This window comes from Stegostoma tigrinum, chromosome 8, assembly GCF_030684315.1.
Source record: "Stegostoma tigrinum isolate sSteTig4 chromosome 8, sSteTig4.hap1, whole genome shotgun sequence".
NCBI lineage: Eukaryota > Metazoa > Chordata > Chondrichthyes > Orectolobiformes > Stegostomatidae > Stegostoma > Stegostoma tigrinum.
This window is the reverse complement of record NC_081361.1, coordinates 49,748,602-49,773,149: the sequence shown is the minus strand read 5'-3', so window position 1 is coordinate 49,773,149 and position 24,548 is coordinate 49,748,602. Positions and strand designations below refer to the sequence as shown.

The window sequence follows — 24,548 nt, the reverse complement described above, 5'->3', positions numbered from 1 at the left end:
GGCGGTCAAGTCTCAGACCAGCAATGTTCACGTTTAAAATATAGACAAGGGACAGTTTTAAAAATTATTTTATATCTTCACAAAGCAGGAGGAAAGATAAGTCTAAACTGCACATGTGCACACCTACGCAGAATGATGACCTAGACAAGGAACAAACAGGCCACAAAAATACCCAAGTGAGCACATATGCAGCTGCAAGTTAAATCTTAAAAGGGAACAGCACCGAACAAACAGACAGCTGGAAGGAGACACAGATGTCCACTTAGTTCTTCTGGCTGAACAGGTATTTCTTGTCAGTGTGCATCACATTTGGCTTCACCTGGAGAGGGGCAGCATGTTCATGAACACTTCCCTTCCCCATTAATCATGTAATTTCACATCAATTAAAACTGGATATAGAAAAACTAGAGAGTTTGGTCTCATCTGTTGGTGGTGGGATCACTTAAGTGTTGACAGCAGCTGCTCATGTTGATCAGCACATAGCCCTTCAATGTTGTAACTTCAGAGTGTGGGGAGATAGAGTTTCTTATTTACAGATTGTGGTTCAATTTATTGCTGCTGCTTCTAACAGGCCCATGAACACTCAGCTTTCAACTACAAAATCTGTTCTACATCGTCCAGCACGACAGCAGCACCACAAAACACATTCAGGGCCTTCCCGGCATTAGGACAAAACATCATCTCCAGAAGGGCAGTGGTCATTCCCATCTTATACAGGAGGTTGCTGTGATAGATTGGTGAAATCAAGTTTTATTTTAAAAAACACTATTTTTGGTTCTGTCGCATCCATGTGCAGGCCTAAATTGACAGGTATCTCCAGCACTCAGCCATTGGAGGTGCTGCCAAGCCACTCTTGTTCATGGGACATTGAAGTCTCATGCTCAGACTATCTTATGCATCCTTGTTATTCTCAGTGCCTCTTCAAAATACTGTTTCTATCAGTGGTATCGACTTTCGCCACGGCAGGTGGGGCGGGGGGGGGGGGGGGGGGGGGGGCCTCGGGGAGTGGTGAATGTTCAATCAGCAGGCAATTTCCTTGCTTTTGTTTGACTTGGTGGTCATTAGATGTGTTGAAGGTTGAAAAGATGCTTCTTTGCTGACTGTATACAGCAGTGCAGCCATCTATGGCACGTACCTGGTCTCAATGGTACAGGATATACCCAAAAGTGGTGATCTAGAAATCTGGGACGTTGGCTGATAAGTTTGATCTTGAGTGTATGACTATGTCCTTCTATTGTCTGACTAGGCTGAGACAATGCCTTGACACAAGTGGTCAGAAATTCCAGAAGAGCCTTTGCGAGGTCTAGAGAGCCAAGCGTACCATCGGTGCATCCAAGTCAAATGTCTAGCACAATGCAGGGCGTTCTGATCTTTTTAATCTAATTGCACTTTCTTCCCCCTCCCCCCGGAGCGATTTGATACCATTGTGGCCAGCTCAGCCATTTCAGAAGGTAGTTAAGCACCAGCTATACGACTGTGGTGCTGACATCACACGTCGACCAGAGCAGGGAAGGAGAACAGCTTTCATTCTCTAAAAGGGACACTCGTAAGCCAGTTCAGTTTTACCAGTCCTGAAGAAGTCATGCGAGACCTGAAAAATTAAACTGTTTTTCTCACCACAGATGCCGCCAGACCTGTTGAGTTTCTTCAGCACTTTTGTTTTTAAATAATTCATTGCCGAGTTGAATATCTTGGAATGGTTTTACATGTGCTGCACTGTGAATCCATTTGTTCTACTTCAAGTGTACTAAAAAGTGCTAGAAATCTGTAACAGAAACAATGTACCGAGAATACTCAGCAGGCGGCGCCAGCATCTGTGGAGACAGAAACAAGCAGTTAAAAAGTTTCAGATTGATGACCTTTCATTTGAACTGAGAAAAGGTAAAAATGCTAATAGGTTTCAAACAAGGATGGAAGGAAGATCAACAGGAGAGGTTGAATGATACAAGGGTTGGGCTTACAGGGACTGAAGAAATGCAATAATAAATTTTAAAAAAGGACGTGCTGAGAGCAGAGGTGCTACTGTTTGAAAGGGAAAATAGTAAGGTGCAAAGAAAAAGAAACCGCACAACATGGATGGGCACAGATTTTAACATGGTCTTAAATAATTGAACCCACTTGGAATTCAGAAGGATGAGCCGTGCTTCACCAAAATAGTAAGGGCTGTCCTCAAGGCTGCCTTGAGCTTCACTGGAACTGTACAGCAGGCCAAGAGCAGAGGCGTCAGTGTCATAGCAACGTGGGAAATGAAAGTGACAAGCCATTGGAAGTTGAGTGTCAAACTTGCACATTGAAGACAGCGGTTTTGCAAAAGGAGTCACTGAATCCATGTCAGGTATGCCCAAAGACACTACATTGTGAGCAAAAAGTATTAACTCAATTGAAATAAGTGTATTTAAATTGCAGTTTCATCTGGAAGGAATGTTTAAGGGGCTTGGATGGTAGGAGAGAGGAAGTTTAAAAAAGCAAGCAAACATTACACCGTCAACATTCACATAGAATGGTGCCACAGGAGGGGGACAGCATGTTGGAGGATTGAATAGTTGAATGGTGTCGTAGAGGGAAAGGACCCTGCAGAATGCTGGAATTGGAGTGGTAAAATAATCATATTTGATGGTGGCATGACAGTAGAGCTGGCAGAAAATGGTGCAATATTACCTATTAAATATGAAAGCTGGGCAAGGCAGAGAAACATGACAAGCAAAGCCATGGTTCTGAGGGGGAGGGGAAAGCAAGAGAGGAGTTGTGGAAAGTGAAATGACTCCAGAGGCTGGTAGCCCATCACTAAAAATCACCCTTTAATTACGTGTGGAGAGTCCTTGACACTGATCCTGCTTACACAGAGCCAGCTCTCAAACTGAAGAGTGTCTGATTGTCCTCTTATCCGTCAGCCAGGGCTCCATGATTAGGGCTATTAATCTGAACAAATCAGGAATTCATATTCCGATGTTCACCTGGCTGACCTCAATATAATCACTGCATAAAGTAAGGTGAACCTGGTCAAGACCGTTCACAGCAATACTGGGGTAGAGGGCTGCATTATCAGAGCAGATGTGTTGGAAACAAAAGCACAGAGAATTGGATGAGGGTAGGAGGATATGTTGTCAACATAAGTTAGGAGTTAGCGTGTTTACACTGAATATTAATAGGTAGCTTAATCTTCAGAAATTGAGGCAGTAATGTCAAGAAAGGAGTTGAGAGAGAAACCATATCAAACAGACTGAAAAGTGGAAATTGGAAGGAAAATTGAAGGTGTTTTCTAATTTAGGGCACAAACAGGGATATTGCACCTCTATAAGTCATTAACATATTGGGGAAAGGGAGTTCAGATCAAGGGAAAGAATGCCCAGCTTCAATGTCACAAGGTAGACTGGATCAAGGAACTATTATATATTTGTGCAAGTATGGTGGAATATCAAGTGTCTGATAACCTGACAAAATGGCGACATCGGTCACTTCAAGCAGAAGACAGCTGAGTCTAAACTTCGCTGCCTGCACAGTAAACATCTCCACAATAGAGCTCCTGCTGTGGGACACTTCAGCCTCTTGGTCTTTCTTGGAACACAACAGAAAATGTTCCCCAAATGCCATAAGACAACAAGTGGCTAGATAGGTACACATTCAACATAATCCTTCTCCCCAACTGTTGAACTGAAAAATTTTCATTCATTCACTTTTAGCTCATTTGCACCTATTCAAAATTCTCAGCTGGTAATTTGTGGACCGAAATCTGTAAAATGAAATACTGGAAGACTAAATCACATTTTTAAACATGCAGTTACATTGTCCAGTAAAAGAATATAATGGCAATGTGGCACCAACTTTGGTCTAATTGCTGAAAATTCAGCCAAATCTACTAACTCACACAAAAAAATTTAAACCAATTAATTGCTTGGTTATTATCACAAGTCCACTACTTTTGCTTTGCTTCACATTAGTTGGAAAATAACCTGTTGTTATTTTAAAAATCCTGTCTATATTGACAATATTCTAGCCACTTGCTTCAATAAATGGAAAGATTAGACCTTGGCCAGCACAGAAATGTATAACTGTGGCCAAATTATCTGCAAGCAGAATTACACGTAATTACCCAACACTGGCACGTTGCCGAAGAAATTAGGAGGAAGTTTCACAATCCACCAAAGGGATGATGAGATTTTAATTACTTGAATGGAACTATGGAAATCCTTACAGACAGTAAGTTAACCAATAACATCAATAATGTAAAATGGAACATGCAGGAAAGGTTCGTGTCAGCAAGCATTTTACAAGAATAAAAATTGGACGTTCTGGTCGAGCCAATTAATTACATCAAGGAATCTCCTGAAAGCAAAAGCAATTTATTTTGCTTTTTTCCCCTGCTATTGAGCTGCTCTGCATTTCCAAAACTTGCCATTTGTTAATTCACATTTTGAAGTATCTTGTCACCCACAATAAATGTTATTAAAATATTAAGTGATTAAAATTTATCCATAATTCTGAAATTACTAATTCTACACAAAGAGACAACTGAGCAAGTCTAGTTCTGGAAAACCAGAATGTTAAACAAAGCATACAGATTGCAGTAAGTATGAACATGTTATGAACAATGGAAAACTATTGCCTTAAGACAAAATTGTTCTTGTGGAAATACAATGTTTAAAAAATATTTTCTTTGGATATATTCACATTAAGCAGGTTATTACTCACTTTGTAAACTTTAATACAGAGGTTCCAGGAGCAATGAATCCAGTATGGAATTGGATCTGGAATATCTGTGTGTTTGTTAACTAAAAGCAAATAGGGAAAAAATTCTTAAAATTTCAATCATGAGAAGCAAAGCTCACACTACAGCATGTACAGAAAAAGCATTCCATTTCACAAAACTACAATGAATTGATTGTTTAAATAAACCTAACAAATTCCAATCATTTTCAACCAAGTTGTCACTTCCACAGAGAGGCTACGTTTGAATTGTGAAGACTATATTATCAGATTACAGTTCTTGAAGACAATTTTACTCCAAATTTTTTTGCATCTGACATCAGTAGCACAAGGTGTTAAAACTATTTGCAAAATTTATTGTTAACAAGTAAAAAGACAGCAGAGTGCAAAAACCCTCTGTGGAAGAATAAGTTATCAGCAAAAATATCTAAGGCAGGGCGTCAGGGATTGGAAATATACATTTGTACATATTAAGGAGTTGAAAAAGGGAAAGGATAAATTGACAAACATTTCAACAAATTCAGCTTTATTTTAACAATATATATTTGAAATTGAACTTAAATTTGACCACCTCAACGTTCTACAAAATGCATAAAGCAAATCCAGGCAAAAATCGTTCATTTGAAAGACTTGAACGAAATGAACATTCGTTTTTATTTTACAGAAAGAAAAGAAAGGAATAAATAAGCATTAAGAGTTACATAGTACATTTCTGGTGAAGGTTGTTGAAGTAGTCAGCATACAATTAATTCAAAAGGTCATTAAAAAAGTTGCAAAATGCAAAGAAATTGTGACATAGAATAAACTAATTATAAATGAAATGCAGTTGATCCTCTGAAGGGTTGAGCTTGGATGTGCAATGTTAATTTCCTTACCCTTTCAATGGTGTTCTTTTCCAAAATGATAAATTGAATCAATGCACCACCTGCCTGTTCTCGTAAACATATTAAGAGAAAAGTCCATGGCATTTCTTGAAAGAACACAAGGAGCTATCCTCCAGCCCCTAGCTGATTTTTATCCCTCCAAAAAAAATATAAACCAAGATTAATCCAGTCATTGTAACATTGTGCCTGGTGGGAGTTTGCTGTGCACAATTTTGCTGCCACACTTTGAATGTTACTGAAGTGACTACAGTTCAAAAGTATTTCAATAATTGTACTCAGCTTTAAAACATGTGGGGTCTCCAAAGAGTACGATATAGATGCAAGCGGTCTTTGCTTCATTGTTCAAATACTGCTTCTCCATGTTCACCCATGATCTCTCCAGAACTGCAGGCTTGATCCACCAATGACGTGAGCCCACACATTGCTGTTCAGTTCTTCTCCCATCTACTACTCAGCTATCCCCACCAAAATATACCTTGCCCAGAAAACCCCTCTCCTGCTCCTTGGGAATTTGTTATTATCAAATTGCTAACAGATCAAATTCCCTTTCTTATCTTCGTTAATAGAAAACATTTTCTGTTTCTATTAGAGTTTGTGGAATACGAACACGGCATCCAAAAGATTCTCAACCCTTTGAAACCTGGGGATATAGAAAGAACAAGCTCTCCATCATTTCAATAATAAAAACTGTCATGTGCAGCATGGAGCAAATCAGCCTTTTTTATTCAAACCAATGCAAAATGCTGTGTTTCCCCACCTTGTGAAGATTACAGACTTCATAAAACTTTATCAAGTAGCGTTTGAGTTAATTCCAATGCTACATTAACCAACCTTTGCTTGAAGTCTTCCACCAATTGTTGATCGCATATGGAAGGCTGCGATAACAACATCGCCATGGGCACTGACATCTAAAGAAGCAAATACTTTTCCCTCCTGGATTCGGTGCTCCCTTTGAAATACAAAACATTTTTTTTTAAAAAAGATTGTAAATTCCATTCAGCAAAAGGCTTATGAAAGGAAAAATAAATAACTATTTACCCGACCTTAATTTGTACAAAAATCTCATAAGCCGTTTTGAAGGAGGATACAGGAAAACAGACCCTAAGGCAATAACAACGCATGTACATTTATGGGTTAAGAACAGCTGGATGAAACTTTCAGAGGATTCTCAACATTGACAGGTATCAGGGGGTTCTTTGAGTTTTTTTTAAATGATTGAATGGATCAGAATCACTTAATAGTTTTCAGTTAGTACATGCCCATTAGATCAATGTTGCACATTTTTCACTCAAAACAAAAACTGCAATCACGGCAATTTTGCAGAAGTGTGTATTGATCCTTTTGAAACTTAAATGAAATTTAGTTCACACATATTTCATAGTCTCCAAACATAGCTCAAAGAATTGGTAGTAAATATAATAAAATTAGTTTAATTTAAAACAGCCTATATTGTACACTATTAAAAAGTTAAATATGAAGACAACAGAGAATCAAGCCTGAGATTTTATGCCCATTCTACTTCAAAGTATTTCTTTTCAATCTGTAGTTGAGTCCAAGCAACAATTACCTTTTTATACAGTGAAACTGATCAATGTGCAAGTAGGCTCACTTATTTTATTCTGACTACATTTTATTTCTTTACCCAGTACAATTATTTGCTCATTGTGCAACTAAGCAGCACTTGGATACTGATGTGATGTCATGAACTTCACCGTGTTGAATCTAAAAACTGATTCTTTCAATACATCTTCCTCATCTCTAGAAGACAGTAAGTAATAGCAATCAGAGACCATCAGAACCAGAGACTTCACGCCCATAGCAATGTGGTTGATTCTCAGATAACAAAGTGTGAGGCTGGATGAACACAGCAGGCCAAGCAGCATCTCAGGAGCACAAAAGCTGAGGTTTTGGGCCTAGACCCTTCATCAGTGAAGGGGGATGGGAAGAGGGTTCTGAAATAAATAGGGAGGGAGGGAGGGGGGGGGGGGGGGAAAGATGGATCAAAGATGGATAGGTGGAGAGAAGACAGACAAGTTAAAGAGGTGGGGTTTAAGCCAGTAAAGCGGAGTGTAGGCAGGGAGGTATGGAGGGGATAGGTCAGTCCAGGGAGGACAGACAGGTCCAAGGGGGCGGGATGAGGTTAGTAGGTAGGAGGTGGGGCTGCAGCTTGGAGGTGGGAGGAGGGGAATGGGTGAAAGGAAGAACAGGTTAGGGAGGCGGAGACAAGCTGGGGTGGTTTTGGGATGCGGTGCGGGGGGGGGAGCGTGGTGGAAGGAGGGGAGATTTTGAAGCTTGTGAAATCCACATTGATACCATTGGGCTGCAGGGTTCCCAAGCGGAATAGGAGTTGCTGTTCCTGCAACCTTCAGGTGCCAGTGTTGTGGCACTGCAGGAGGCCCATGATGGACAGGTCATCTGCGAAGTGGGAGGAGGGAGTTGAAATGGTTCACGACTGGGAGGTGCAGTTGTTTATTCTCAACTTACTCGTGAATTGGCCTAGTATTCTACTCAGGTCAAAGATCATTATGGATGGAGAACTAATGCTGATCAAGCCAGTGATGCCCACATCCAACAAAACAATAAAGTTAAAAGGATGAAGACTTGGTTGTACACAAATCAGAAAATATTTACTTTTAAATTCAACTTATTTTTCTAACCCATTTGTTCAGAGATGTTATTACACATGTCTGGAACTGGTGCAGCTTGAAGGCAGGCTGCTTGGTCCAGAGTTAGGGACATTACCACTGCACCACAAGAGGGCCCTTTCTCACAACCAGAAAATATGTCTGTAAGTGGATTGCAAATCAGCTGGCAGATCAATTTTTACTTTAAGATCAAATTAGTATACAGTAAATGACCTACAAGTAGGTGTTCAGGGAACAATCTGCTAATTTGCAGACTATACCAAGGTATAATATAGTTAGAAAAGTACAGGTTTTTGGATTCAAGTGAAATAATGGAATGACTGCATTATATTTAGGGAAATCATTTAAGTGAATACATTGAGGACTGGGAGTTACACCCACAAGTTGTGCAAGGATGGAATTTGGTTGCATGTTGGCCATTGGTTTTGTGCCCCTCACAGAAAGCAGCGGCCTAATGAAATTAGCTGCCAGCTCTTGCTGTGAACCTAACATATTGCATTGCTTTAAGTGTGATTGGTGTCTGGCTAGCCTGGAAATCATCTCAATTAGGTATCTTGTAATGCAAGTCAAAGATAATCAGATCTTGTGGCCGAGTTTCAATCATCCAAAGGCTTTTGAAATAAAATTTCCAATTTTCTTTCAAATAAATTGGTTGTGTTTTGAATCCTCCCAGGGCTTTGCTTTTCCCTGGCCAATGCACAACTCCAAGAGAGAGAGGGAGCATATCTGGCATGGTGCAAAAATAAGTTAGTGTGCGTTGGATATCTTTACAAAACATCTTTACAAACAAAAATTACAAAGCTAAGTCTGCCCATCCTCTGCAGTCAAATTCAAGGCATAGGTTTAAGCGGAGGGGAAAAGTTTTTTAAAAAAAAGCAGGACCCAAGGGGCACCATTTTCCACACGACAGGTGGTGCGTGTATGGAATGAGCTGCCAGAAAATATCGTGGAGGTTGGTCCAATTACAACATTTAAAAGGCATCGGGAAGAGTACAGGAATAGCAAGGGTTTAAGAGGGATATGGGCCAAATAGGACGAGATTAATTTAGGATATCTGGTCAGCATAGGTGGTTGAACTGAAGGGTCTGTTTCCATGCTGTACATTTCTATGATTCTATGCGTACTGAATAATGGATGATCATATTCAAGAAGTCTGCAAAGAAGAGTATCCTATAAATGTCTCCTGAAGGTCAAATGAGACTTACCTCATTCTATCATAATCTTGTGCAGTTGAAAAAATCTTTGTTTCCCCAATAAAGACTTCAAAGAAAGGTCGGCAGCCATTCCTCTGTTTATTGAAACAAGGGACTGGGCTCATAGTGACAGTTTTAATGATAAGGGGTTTGCAATGTGGAAGTGTGGGTTTTTCAGAAACCATTTCACAGATATATCCTATATACCTGAAATTTAAAAAATACATATAGCAACAAGGTTATTTGTATCCTGTACTTGTCAAATTGAAAACATTTATCTTCAAAATTAACCACAAAGAGGCATCAAGTTTAAAAAATGGACAGTGCAGAAGAGAAAGAAATCAAGGGACATTTCCATATATTCAAAAAAAAAAAGGACACAGTCATATTTACCAACACAAAATGCATTTTAGATCTGAGATAACAGGAACTGCAGATGCTGGAGAATCCGAAATAACAAGGTGTGGAGCTGGATGAACACAGCAGGCCAAGCAGCATCAGAGGAGCAGGAAGGCTGACGTTTCAGGCCTAGACCCTTCAGCATTTTAGATCTTTTGGAAGGACTTTCATTTAAAGGAGATCAGACACAAAAATGAAAAAAGGTAGTAGAAAAAGCCGGACAAGACAGTTTACTTCACAGATATAATGGGAACTGCAGATGCTGGAGATTCCAAGATAATAAAATGTGAGGCTAGATGAACACAGCAGGCCAAGCAGCATCTCAGGAGCACAAAAGCTGACGTTTCGGGCCTAGACCCCTTCATCAGAGAGCTCTGATGAAGGGTCTAGGCCCGAAACGTCAGCTTTTGTGCTCCTGAGATGCTGCTTGGCCTGCTGTGTTCATCCAGCCTCACATTTTATTATTACAGTTTACTTCACATTGCTTAGCTCATTGAAATTAAGGAAATTAAATTTAGAGGAGTTATTTTACAATCTTTTGATGCGCTGCAATAAAAGGATGGATCCCAATTGTTTCTTAGCTCATTCTCTCAGATCTGTGGCCCTGATCGAAGTAACATCTGTAACCCCAAACTACTTTCCTTCTGAAACATCCTTAGTACAATGACAGCTGTAAAACCAGTATATTTCACGGGTTGCATTTCTTCTCACAGGTTCATGAATTCATGTTGGGATGCAATTCTGCTGCAGGCCAATAAGTCCCCAGCATCTTGTTGCAAATGCAGTATCGTGGTTAGGTTATGAGATAGTTATATTACCAAGCGCTACTGTTCAGGAGAACAGGACCACAAATTCCACTGACGCAGCTAGAAAGATTAAATTCAATTAACTAAACAAACCTGGATTGTAAATGTACTGGCAAGCATGCTAATGGAGTAGAGGCCATGCAACCACTGGATTCTGGCAGATCTTTTTCAGCATTTTAAAGAAGGAAATTTACCATGCTTGCCATGTCTGACCTGCATGACTCCAGACTCATCACAATGCGGCTAACCCCTCATTGTCCTCAGAAATGGCCTAGCAAGCCATTTAGTAATCAAAAGTCAGCTTACCACCACCAGCTTCTCAACAGCAACTCAAGATGGGGGGGTCGGGGGTGGAAACAACCATTCTAGTACAGACTCTTCACGCAAGACCGACCAACAAACATATGCTGGCTATTGGACTATAAAGAGGTATCACCACAAAGTCCACTCCTATTTTGACCCAGTGCTTCCATTCTACGCTTTAATACATCGATAGGGTAAGAATTGAGATTTCAAGCGGATTTTCCCCTTCCAATAAACGTGTGCCAAATATCATGTTTCTACTTTCAATGAATTAGAGATAGTCTAACTCAGTGCAATCAAGCCATTAGTACTGGCATTTATTATAATGATTTTAACAGCATTTACTCAGGAAGACAAATTAGCAGAATGGACAGGTTACAAGTGTTAACAAAGATGAAAAACGTGAAATAATACATTTTGGGAAGAAAAGTGGAGTTGGAATACACACTTAACGGAAAAGCACAAACTATAGATGAACAGATGAACCAAGGCTTTCAAATACAGAATATAATTCGCAGATGTGTGCATAAAGCGCAAAAAGAAAAAAATTAAACTAATAGAATTGAGAGTTTCATAGCAGGTTGTGAAATACAAAAATAATGTAATTTAAAAATGTTATGTGCAGCTTTGACTAGGCCATAGAGGAACAGCAAAGTTTAGTGCTCCATTATTGAATTACGCTCATGCCGTAGACCAGCAGACTAACATGAAGGATATAGACATATGGAGAAGGGCTTAGCGATAACAAGGACAAAGGAGGCGAATTTGGTAGACCACTATATACTTGTGGCAAGTTTAAGCATTGCTGGAAATAGAGACATTTTGTCAAAAAAAAACTTTTCTTCTTGCACTCAAAGGGCAAATGGCAATGTAAAAACATTTTATACTGGAGAGAGATTGCTGATTGGTAGAGCAATTGCCATAACAAACACAAATTATATCATGAATGGCAGTATGACTAAAAACAAAGACAGGGAATTCAGAAGAAGTTATTTCAGGGCGGTTAATGGTGTATGGAACGTATTGCCAGAATGATTTCAGCAAAGAAAATTGTTTCAGTTAAGTAAAAATGGATAAGCAATTATTATGGTCTGAAAAACAGTGAGAAATAAGGAGTGTAATTAGTTTTGGGTTATTCCCAAAGATCCCTCAGAAACATTATGCTCACCCTCCCTTCTCCCACATAGCAGGTGGGAGGCAGTCAGCTAATGAGTGTAAATACTAAAAAGTGCGAAATAGGTCCACAGCCAGGTGTTACTTTTAACCTTAGCAGGTAACATTGTGTATGGTTTTCAAACCTTGGAGATGGAACACCTCCGTAACATTTTAAAAATCAAGTTCCTGCATAATTGGAAGTTCAGCTTATAATTCATAATTGCCACACAGGGCTCAAGAAACTCCGCAGTGAAAACGGAAAGGAGCTGTTGGCTCCACAAAGTGACGGAAGAATATCTGTGAAAAATTACTTCAAAATAGTTTGTTACTTACCTCTTGTGTGAAGGCCAAAGTGCAGGCCCTGCTTTTTTTATATTAAATAACTGGATTGCTGGAACTGGACAAGAGAAAAGATGGCAGAAGCAGAACATTCCACAGACTAAAATAGCAGAGGCAGGACAGCCGTCCTAGAATAGCAAAAAAAATTCCAAAATTTGTCAGCGGTTTATAAAATGCACTTCATGAATATATCAAGCTTAAAAATGTTAAAACCTACTTCCAATGGGAGACACAGTCTTTCTACTCTGAACAAAATTAAATAGTATTTCACATTACTTTAATCACATTTTCCATCACGCAAGGAAATGAAAGCCAACACGATCAACTTTGTAAGAATCCCTCACTGACAGCAATGTCATAGGATGCAAGAGAGTGCGCTGGGGATGCAGCTGCAAAGAATCACCTCAAAAATTAACAGTGCCTCACATGATAACTGCAAGTGGCTAACACCAACATTTTTTGTTTGGTGGTAATGCCAGTTTGAATACTTAAAACATCTTTTGGAAAATGTGCACCCTTTTGCCCGATAACGATTAATGCCCAACCACCAGGAAAGGCCCAAGAATCCCAAACACATGAGCAGGCACAAGCACAAAAAACTCCAACACATTACAGAAACATTCCATATTAAACCATAATAATCCATAGTCACACAATAAATGTTATGCAGGCCAGTGAATATTCAATTGATACTAGTCAAATTAATGTAAACACAACATGCAGCAGCTGAATGAACATTTGGAGAATTGAGTAAACAATTAGCAACTATTACTGATATCAGATCTTAAATATAAAAAATTTAATATTTAAACTTCCAGTAGGATTAGAGGTTTAACTATGCCTTTACTCAAAGCATAGCTGAGCATACGCATAAGGAGCTATGACATAATGACTTGGTACTGCAGTCAGAATCCCTAAAGTTTTCAGAAGATGGCCTCTCTTCATACCCCTTGTATCTAGTTACTTTTAATAAAGTCTGCTCACTTTCACATAAAGTTTAGATCATACTCTATAACAAAGCGGCATATGGTGAGCAGACAGTGAACTGGAGGCAAGCAGTAAGAAGCAATTGAAGCAGAGCCTGGGAGATGGTGGGGTGTTTGATGTAAAAGGACAGGGCCAGCCCAGCCATCCAACCATAACTGCAGCAGCAACGGGAAGCAGCATGTGACAAACTTCAAGGACAATTTTAGACATTGAACCATGGAGAAGAGAAGTTTGCACAAAACCTTAAAAAGGAATGGGATAAAATCCACAGCAAAGAACACATTCAGAAGCAACAAATTTAAATCAGCCCAGTGAGTAAAAGAATCTAAAATCAGTCAGACAGGCTTTTTCCTTTTTCAAAAAGAAACAGCCCTGGTGAAGAAAATGCCAAGTTTGTCAACAGGAAGTGTTTAAAGAAACAAAGATATAGCTGGCAGATATGTGCCAAGAAATCAGTGTAGATCTGTACAGCAGCAGAATAAAAAAACGGAGAAGCTGACATCAGCAGTCTTTAAGTGTTTAGGCACTAGAAGATATGGAGGAGCGAGGTTTACGGGAGCCATTTGACTTTTGATTCTGCAGACCTGCCACACAAATTTCTGGTATTCAAATATCATGGTTAATGGCAAGAAAACTACATTTTAGATTGGATATCTTGTTTAAAAAAAACACATCCAAATGGGGACACAGGCTTCACTGGTTAGGCCATCATTTACCACGCATCCCTAACTGCCCTCATGAAGTGGTGGTGAGCTGCCATCTAGTCAGTGAGAGCGGACCCACATTGCGGTCAGGGAGTACTTCCAGGATTTTGACCCAGCAACATGGAGGGAACGACGATATAATTCCAAGTTAGGAAGGGGGAGTTGTTTGGAGGGGAATTTGCACAAGGCAGTGTTACTAATTACCTGCTGCCCTTGTCCTTCGAGATGGAGATGGAGATGGCCATGGTTTTGGAAGATGCTATTTAAAAGGAGGCTTGGTGAATTTCTACAGTGCACCTTGTAGGCAGTACACTGTGCGGATATTATGTATGAATGGTGGAGGGTGTGGATGTTTATGGATATAGCCTCAAACAAGCAGGCTGCTTTGGCCTGGACAGTAGTGCACCTCTTCAGTTGGAGCTGCAATCATCCAGGTAAATGGAAAATTATTCCATAACACTCCTGACTTGTGCCCTGTGGATGTGGGCAAATGAGCAGTTACTCACTGCAGAATTTGTAGCCTCTGACTTGCTCTGGTAGCTATTGCATTCAATTCTCATCAATGGTAACCCGCATACAGAAATTTGAAAGTAAGGATTTCTCTCAAAAAAAAGGTAAGCTACAAATGTCAGGATTAAAAAACAACACCAAAAGGTAAGGTGATCAGCCATAAGAGGGCAATCCAGACCTCAATTACTTGGTCAGGACAGGAGGGATTGAAGGAGGTAGACAACTTGGAACTTCCCATTACTCAGATTTGTACAGCACCATTCACAATCTCATTGCTGTCACCTTTGAGTTAAGTAGTCCCTCTGCTGACAAAGTAACAAACAAGATGTCTACTTATTTTGCAGAACCCACCAAGGGCATAGAACATTAGCAAACAGTTCAACAAAGAAATTCCTCCATGTGATGAGGGCCAGAACACTACAGGGAAGTAGGAAGACCTTATACTAGTTCAATCACACAATGAAAACAAAGCTTAAAACATTACTACAGCCAGCAAAATGGCCACAGCTTCTGAGATGTCTCAGATGAGAGAGTCAAGAAGGGATCTTCCATCATGCAAAGAGGTATTAGAGCTCCAGTGCAAATTTACTGGCTTTGAAGATTCAGGCAGGTCTAATGATGATGTGACTCCGCCCCTGAAGCCAAGTCACATTTTCACAATCATGCTCAGAGAACGTAGGCAGGAACTTGACACATTTAGAGAGAAAGTTCAAACCTCACTCACAACTCATCCAGTTGTAGTTCAACAACTACCAAGCAGCAAATGAAAAGTACATCCTTTATTCTGGACTGTACATGTCCAATTGGATCACAAACAGTCAATGTTCAGAAATTGCTCGTCTGCATCAACTGCAGCTGACTGCTGTCATGGAGTCTCATGAGCAATCAACCAAGAGGATTTTTTTTTTCCAGTCGACAAGAGAATCGAAATATAGATCTTCAACAGATGCAGTATGCCAGGGCAAAGCTTAAATTGAAGCATTAAAAGGACATGGAAACAAATCAACTTTGTACAAGTTTTGGAACACAGTCTCACTGCCTCAAAAAGGCTGCCAGGCTATGAGCAATGAGCAGTCATACAAGGCAATCTCGACGGCTTGATTGGGAAGCAAAATGCTGTTTTCAAAAATAAAGTACAGAGATAGCCAGAGTTCTCATGCAATCAATACACAATAGGGACATATTGACAGTGGGAAAGTAATGCAGTTTGATCTGATGTTTGAAACAGGAACTCTTGAGAGCGCAAGCGAGAGACAGTATCTAGACCAGGCATATGCTAAGCAACTACTCTGTCAAGGACAACAAAATTCAACTGGTGTATGTATTTTCCATACAGAGATGGATTGAGATTGATCATGAGCCACCTAGATGTTTTGTTTCCTCTACTCCAGTCTAGAAATGGACAACTATAACATCTCAAATGCTTCCCAGTTAAATCAGCTAATTTACCACAAACCAAGAGATTGAATCTTGAACTATATGCCTTCCTGCCCTGTGGTGAATTTACCCAATGACATTTACAACTGCCCACAATTTTGCTGAATCTTACCACACAGTGAATAGCACAGACGTTCTTAGGGTTTTGCTGTAACCAGTGATGCATGTTCTTACACACCGCATACAAGTTGTGTAAACTGGGGGCTTGTCGGGCTGGCCAGCTGCATTCAGATATCTATTTAAAAAGAGAGAGAAAGAGAGAGGGATCAAATTGTGACAAGAGGCCAAAAGAGAAACAAATGAAAAAAGTCAGTGCATGCAGCAGCAAGTTCTGCTTCTTGGGTAAGCAGAAAAGGCAAGGAGCTTGGAGGTAGAAAGACAGCTTTGGAACTATGAGGGCAAAATGCAAACAACACCATGATACAGCAATGAAAAGGCTGTGGGCTCAAGACTCGGAATTTGAAAAACTAGGCTAATACTTCAGTGAGGGAGTATTGCATGGTCAAAGGCATTGTCCTTCCAGGTAAGATCTTAAGCCAAGACTTCATTTGCTGTCTCAACAATATTTTTAAAAAGAGCAAAGGGGAGTTGCAGATACTCTTCTGGCCTCGTTTATCCCCCAGTCAACACTGCTAACAGATTATCAAATTGCTACTTATGAGCCCCTGCTGTGCACAAGACAGCTCACCACCACCTTCTCAAGGGCAAGTAGGGACAGGCAATAAAAGCTGGTCAGCCAGCAATGCCCACATCCCACAGAGGAATAAGAGCAAGAGTAAGAGGGGCTAAATAACAGATCAGATCATGGGATCAGTAACACAGGAAGTATTTAATTTTTGTTTAATGTCCCAAAGTAAAAAACGCTAATAACGCAGCAAAACACATTTGATAAAGTGTCCTTTTGTAGCAAAATACCTGTCAAGTCAGCACCAACATCTACTTACGCGATTGTGAAACTTGGCACTTCTGTAAGATTTCTGAGCTAAGTTGAAGATCGTATAATGATCCAGGTGACGCGAATCCAAAAATGATCGGACATCATCAATTTGATTCTTGAAACTCAATTCCACCCCTTCAGCAGGATAGGATATTACTGATAGACAGTGGAAATCAGTGTCAGACAAACATATTGATCTCCCATATAGGCGCAATTAACACAAGACTTGTGCTTTACGTGAATCAATCTAACTTTACCATTGCACAGTATGTGGATTGGGCAATAGCAAACCGAGAACGGCAAACTCCTTTTGCTCCAACTAACCAATTCATAAAGCCGACATATTTTTATTGTTTCACAGATTCCATCCAACTATTTGTAAGGCAAATTTCTGAGAAAATACTATTACTTTGTTTGTATTCCTCTCCTTGTTCTCTTCCATTTGTTCACTATCCTTTCATTCTTTGAAACAGCTGATAAGTCCAGAATTCGTGCCTGTGAGAATACCATTACAGAGCTGTGTCTAGTGGTGAAAGTGCACTTTCAGCTCTAAATTGGTCAAGTTATTCCCGCCTTCTCTACAATGTGGCGTACCGCAATTACATTTTTAACATTACTAACTATGCCAACAAGAACCAGAGACTAGTCACTGTTTAAGCTTCTTACATCAGGAAACACTCAAATATGCCTCTTCCATACACAAACTATAAAAGGTTCAAATACAAATTGTCAAAATAAAAGCATGCATTGTACCTATTATCCGTGATGTAATGTAAGAAATATTAAGTTCTCCTTTGGCGTAGCTGAAACAAAACAACAAGATTCAATTGAATAAGCCAATACTTAACAATAAATTCTAAATATTTTGCAACAATAACATAAACATCTAAATGAGAAATAGTTATAAAATGTTATTCTTTAAAACCTTGGTGAATTTCATGGAAAAGGGAGAGATACTAGCAGTAAGACAGACAACTCAGGTCAAGCATCGACCATCAACATCATGCATTCCAAGTTATAAACCAAATACACTTACATTAATCTGCCATTTCTTCAAGCAATTGTTATAATGGTCTACATCAATGTGATCACACGGAGGTCAACAGATACAATTAGAGCAGCTTTTACAATTGGCTCCTGCCCACTAGAACTGGCTTGATCTGTCCAAATTCAGCTAGTAGCACCAGGATTCAGTATCAACCTTCCTTTCCTTCTGATCAAACATCCGTCACAATCTTCATTAATAAAAACGAAGCCCTCAGAAAATTAGACTTCTCAATTAACCGGCATGTAAAAATATTTCTCATTAGTTAAGCTCAGACAGCTGAAGTTACAAAAAATAAATGAGCAGCAGGTACACTCATCAGCATACCACCCATTTGGATCTACCAATGTTCTTTTGGATACCACAGTATTTGTTACTTTTAATAATCATTCCACAGAGACATTATCCAAGAGGATGCCTATTTTGCTCAGCATCAAATTATACAGTAGACTTCTGTGGCAGTGTCCCTGCCTCTGGGGTAGAAGATTCCAGTTCAAATCCTACCTACCCCAAACATGTATCGTGTCATATCTGAGAGTCAATTTTTAAAAAAACCTGCAATAACATCACCCATGGGTTTAAGCAGCAAAAACCTCAAAAATCAAAAATTCCACATCTTTTACATGTAAGCTCACCCATATTGCTACTTTTAGTAACTTGGTGTGAAACATTTCAGAAATACATGGATAAATGCAAATTGTGTAATGATGTTATTTTATAGACAGGAAGTACACACACAGAACATTATAATCAAATCTCAACTGGTTTTAACCATTAGGCCATCAATAGCAATACATCACCCCCACTGCTATTCACACAAGATTTCTTAAACTTTCTGCATTGATACTTTGATCTTGGTAAGCTCTATTTTTGAAGCGACTGCGTTTGTGCTTGCTGGGTTAGGTTTCCCTTTAGACTTCATCCTCTTTGTAACATCAAGCAGAAATGCAGTAGCAATGATTTCAGGCAGGCCAATCAGGAAAACAAGCTAGCCATCATTGTGAGATGGGGTATCTCCTGCTGTTCTAAATGTAAATAGCGACCATCACACCTTAAAGATTCTGAATTGAGCCAGATTTTCATAGTCCCTGTTTAAAACACACGGATTGTAAGTTACTGCATTGCAGGAATTGGTGGTATGTTAAAGCCTTCTCCAAAGCCCAAATTAGTGCGGCAAAATGTATACTTTTTTTTAAGCCTGCAGCTTTGGATAGTGACAGTAGAAACTCCAACTTCCTTTCCATGACATTGTAACACATGCCACTGGTTAACAAAGAGATAACAAGGTGCAGACCTGAATCAACACAGCAGGCCAAGCAGCAGAGGAGCAGGAAAGCTGACGTTTTGGGCCTAGACCCTTCTTTAAAAAATGGAGGAGGGGAAAGGGAGTTTTGAAATAAATAGGGAGAGGGGGGTGGCAGATAGAAGATGGACAGTGGAGGAGATAGGTGGAGAGGAGACAGGCAGGTCAACGAGGTGAGGTGGAGCTATTAAACGTGAGGTGAGTGTAGGTTGTGAGTTAGGGAGGGGCTAGGTCAGTCTAGGGAGGACAGACAGGTCAAGGGGGCAGGATGAAGCTAATAGGTAGACAAAAGGGGTGGGGCTTGGGAAGAGGGGGATGAGCTGGGCTGGTTTTGGGATGTGGTTGGGGGAGGGGAGATTTTGAAGCTTGTGAAGTCCAAAAATTGATACCGTTGGGCAGCAGGGTTCCCAAGTGAAATAGGGTTGCTGTTCCTGCAACCTTCGGGTGGTATTGTTGTGGTACTGCAGGAGGCCCAGGGTGGACATGTCATCTAAGGAGTGGGAGAGGGAGTTGAAATGGTTCGTGACTGGGAAGTGCAGTTGTCTAGTGTGAACAGAGTGTAGGTGTTCCACAAAGCAGTCTCCAAGCCTCCCTTTGGTTTCCCCGATGTAAAAGGAGGCCACAACAGGAACAGCAGATACAGTATACTGCATTAGCAGATGTGCAGGTGAACATCTGCTTGATATGAAGAGTCTTCTTGGGGAGAGGGGCAGGTGTAGCACTTCCTGTGGTTGCAGGAAAAGTGCTGGGGGTGGAGGGGAGTGTGGAGCGGGAGAAAGAGAAAAGAGAAAGAGAAAAGAGAAAGAGAAAAGAGAAAGAGAAAAGAGAAAGAGAAAAGAGAAAGAGAAAAGAGAAAGAGAAAAGAGAAAGAGAAAAGAGAAAGAGAAAAGAGAAAGAGAAAAGAGAAAGAGAAAAGAGAAAGAGAAAAGAGAAAGAGAAAAGAGAAAGAAAGAGAAAAGAGAAAGAGAAAAGAGAAAGAGAAAGAGAAGAAAGAGAAAAGAGAAAGAAGAGAAAGAAAGAGAAAGAGAAAGAGAAAGAGAAAGAGAAAGAGAGAAAGAGAAAGAGGAAAAGAGAAAGAGAAAAGAGAAAGAAAGAGAAAAGAGAAAGAAAGAGAAAAAGAGAAAGAGAAAAGAGAAAGAGAAAGAGAAAAGAGAAAGAGAAAAGAGAAAGAGAAGAGAAGAGAAAGAGAAAGAGAAAAGAGAAAGAAGAGAAAAGAGAAGAGAAAAGAGAAAAAAAGAGAAAAAGAGAAAAAGAGAAAAAGAGAAAGGGAAAGGGAAAGGGAAAGAGAAAAGAGAAAGAGAAAAGAGAAAGAGAAAAGAGAAAAGAGGAAAGAGAAAGAGAAAGAGAAAAGAGAAAGAGAAAAGAGAAAGAGAAAAGAGAAAGAGAAAAGAGAAAGAGAAAAGAGAAAGAGAAAAGAGAAAAAAGAGAAAAGAGAAAAAAGAGAAAAGAGAAAAAAGAGAAAAAGAGAAAGGGAAAGGGAAAGGGAAAGGGAAAGGGAAAGGGAAAGGGAAAGAGAAAAGAGAAAGAGAAAAGAGAAAGAGAAAAGAGAAAGAGAAAAGAGAAAGAGAAAGAGAAAAGAGAAAGAGAAAAGAGAAAGAGAAAAGAGAAAGAGAAAAGAGAAAGAGAAAAGAGAAAAAAGAGAAAAGAGAAAAAAGAGAAAAAGAGAAAGGGAAAGGGAAAGGGAAAGGGAAAGGGAAAGAGAAAAGAGAAAGAGAAAAGAGAAAAGAGAAAGAGAAAAGAGAAAGAGAAAAGAGAAAGAGAAAAGAGAAAGAGAAAAGAGAAAGAGAAAAGAGAAAAAAGAGAAAAGAGAAAAAAAGAGAAAAAGAGAAAGGGAAAGGGAAAGAGAAAGAGAAAGAGAAAAAGAGAGAGAAAGAGTGGTCCCTCCAGAAAGCAGATAAGGGTGGGGAGGAAAAAGATGTCTTTGGTGGTGGTGTCAGATTGCAGATGACGGATGGATGTTTTCAAGTTCAGCATTCGAACATCATTAACTCCTAAAATCTTTATTATGAAAGCAAATAAATGGAAATTCTCAAAAATGTAACAATCCCAATGGAAAAAAGTCAAAAAACAAAAAAGTGTCCACAGTATTTCTCTCCACAGTTACTGTCAAACCTACTGAATATATTCAGCTTTTTCTGCATCTGCAGTATTTTACTTGAAAGACCTTGCAGATACAATACAGCAACTGAAACTTCCTTGTAGACCCACTGAACAAGGGAAAGCCAAAAATAAAGGTAGGGTCCTCATTCCTGATCTCTAATCAGCAAACCTCAAGGGAAAATAATAGTCACATATCTGTGGATGTCAATTAAGAATAGGATTGTCTCATTGTGCTCCTGAGATGCTGCTTGGCCTGCTGTGTTCATCCAGCCTCACATTTTATTATCTTGGAATCTCCAGCATCTGCAGTTCCCATTATCTCTTGTCTCATTAGCATGCCCAGATAAAACTGTTGGCATTCCTAAGGGCACCGTTCAGTGACTTACCACAGTCATGTGACCTCGGTTGCCAGTGTTTTCAGTTTAGGAAGAGACAACAATTAATGCTTATACAACATACTTATTCAACAGCTGAAATCATGTGGATTTTGAGGGCTGCAAGAAAGTCAGTTAATGTAAGAAACAACAAGGGAACAATAGGAACTTCAGTTTGCAACTCAAAAAAAAAGAAAATCACTGGGTGGCAAGGATGGCTTTGAATTTTCCGTTCCCTGCTGCTGTGGAAACGAGGGGAGATATCAGGTTGTTGCCTTGCTCACCGAGCTAGCTCATTTTTGTGCAGACGTTTTGTTGCCATGCTAGGTGGCATCTCTCAGTGGAACTTATACTGTCTGGTCAGTTACGGTGAGCACTGTCAGTCCTGGTTTTGATATGTATGGGTTTGTATATAGATCAAAACCGGAAATGACAGTACTCACCATTACGGACCAGACAGTATAAATTCTGAGTTTAGTAGAATAACATCGCTTCATTGGAGTCTCCACCGAGATGCCACCTAGCATGGTGACAAAACATCTGAACAAAAACAAGCTAGCTTGGTGAGCAAGTCAACAACCTCATCCACAATCCCAGCAACAGATCTTTGCTGAAGCTTTAAAAGGTGATATCAAACTGAACAAACTTGTTCTGGCCTCAGTGGCAGAATGATGGAGGCAGTCACAGGGCTAGGCAGTGAAAATCTGACAAAAAAAAAAAAAGAGTAAGCGTAGCAACTCCATTAACAGTACTGGGTAGAGTGCAACACAAGCTACACCCGGGTCATCATTCTAACTTTACTGCAAACACATTTTCACAGAATCCCCACGGTGCAGACAGAAGCCATTCAGCATATCGAGTCTGCACCGACCTTCTAAAGGAGCATTCCACCCAGAGTACAGTCAGCAAATATTGCATTGTGGAACCACTTGAAATAACAGGAATGCTGTTATCATACAGAGATAGCAAGCCAGACTTAAATCAAACTCACTAACACTGGAGATAATGGGAACTGCAGAAGCTGGAGAATCCAAAAAAAAAACAAAGTGTAAAGCTGGATGAACACAGCAGGCCAAGCAGCATCTCAGGAGCACAAGAGCTGATGTTTCAGGCTTAAACCCAGAGGGGGATGGGGAGAGGGTTCTGAAATAAACGGGGAGAGGGGGAGGCGGACCGAAGATGGACTGAGAAGATAGGTGGAGAGCAGCGTATAGGTGGGGAGGGGATAGATCAGTCCAGAGAGGACAGACAGGTCAAGGAGGTGGTATGAGATTAGTAGGCAGGAAATGGAGGTGCGGCTTGAGGTGGGAGGAGGGGATAGGTGAGAGGAAGAACAGGTTAGGGAGGCAGAGATGAGCTGGGCTGGTTTTGGGATGCAGTGGGGGAAGGATTCCCTGAGGTTGGAGGGTAACTTCTTCAGGTTCGGCATCCCTGGAAGATGCTTTGAGGGGAGGTTAAAATTGTGAACCGAGATAATGGGAACCGAGATAATGGGAACCGAGATAATGGGAACCGAGATAATGGGAACCGAGATAATGGGGCTTGGGGACCGCTTTGCAGAACACTCGGTTCTGCAATAAACACGCTTGGTTCGCAATAAACAACTGCACCTCCCAGTCGCGAACCATTTCAACTCCCCCTCCCATTCCTTAGACGACATGTCCATCATGGGCCTCCTGCAGTGCCACAATGATGCCACCCGAAGGTTGCAGGAGCAGCGACTCACATTCCGCTTGGGAACCCTGCAGCCCAATGGTATCAATGCGGACTTCACCAGCTTCAAAATCTCCCCTCCCCCCACTGCATCCCAAAACCAGCCCAGCTCATCCCCTCCCCCCCACTGCATCCCAAAACCAGCCCAGCTCATCCCCTCCCCCACTGCATCCCAAAACCAGCCCAGCTCATCCCCTCCCCCCACTGCATCCCAAAACGTAGCCCAGCTCATCCCCTCCCCCCACTGCATCCCAAAACGTAGCCCAGCTCATCCCCTCCCCCCACTGCATCCCAAAACCAGCCCAGCTCGTCCCCTCCCCCCACTGCATCCAAAAACCAGCCCAGCTCATCCCCACCTCCCTAACCTGTTCTTCCTCTCACCTATCCCCTCCTCCCACCTCAAGCCACACCTGCATTTCCCACCTACTAACCTCATCCCGCCCCCTTGACCTGTCCGTCCTCCCCGGACTGACCTATCCCTTCCCCACCTATACTCCTCTCCACCTATCTTTTCTCTCCATCTTCGGTCCGCCTCCCCCTCTCTCCTTATTTATTCCAGTACCCTCTCCCCATCCCCCTCTCTGATGAAGGGTCTACGCCCGAAACGTCAGCTTTTGTGCTCCTGAGATGCTGCTTGGCCTGCTGTGTTCATCCAGCCTCACACCTTGTTATCACTAACACTGGATACTGCAACACCTAGAGATTTTAAATTATTCAACTACCCTCAAAATTACCCAGTTGTTCAAAACCAGACTTTAAGAATAAAAGATGTCAGATATCAAGTGTGTAACTTAACATTTTATTGTTAATACTGTGACTTTAGCAGCGCAAAGTTACACAATATACTTTTTGAATAACTTAAAATCTGACCATAAACCCCACTTTCTCAGACAGTTAGTGGATAAATTAAAAGTGAAAGGAGTCAAAGCTGGACAGTTTGATAATCTTTTGACTGTGTTTATGAAAGTCTTTGATTTATAGGCATGTGGAATTGTATCTTGCTTCAATTC

At 40.6% G+C, this 24,548-nt stretch overlaps 1 protein-coding gene across 10 annotated transcripts in view; it reads right to left on the bottom strand.

The window, feature by feature from the left end:
- Window positions 1–24,548, bottom strand: part of dnajc6 (DnaJ (Hsp40) homolog, subfamily C, member 6) — a 188,922-nt gene that overhangs the window by 56,618 nt on the left and 107,756 nt on the right. For all 10 annotated transcript variants that reach the window (XM_059647867.1, XM_048538746.2, XM_048538747.2 and 7 more), the window contains 7 exons: window positions 17,757–17,806; window positions 17,011–17,159; window positions 16,179–16,301; window positions 12,423–12,556; window positions 9,439–9,633; window positions 6,420–6,537; window positions 4,690–4,769 (listed from right to left, as the gene is read on the bottom strand). In XM_059647867.1, the coding sequence (XP_059503850.1) occupies window positions 4,690–4,769; window positions 6,420–6,537; window positions 9,439–9,633; window positions 12,423–12,556; window positions 16,179–16,301; window positions 17,011–17,159; window positions 17,757–17,806 (849 nt within the window). The remainder of the gene's footprint in view (window positions 1–4,689; window positions 4,770–6,419; window positions 6,538–9,438; window positions 9,634–12,422; window positions 12,557–16,178; window positions 16,302–17,010; window positions 17,160–17,756; window positions 17,807–24,548) is intronic.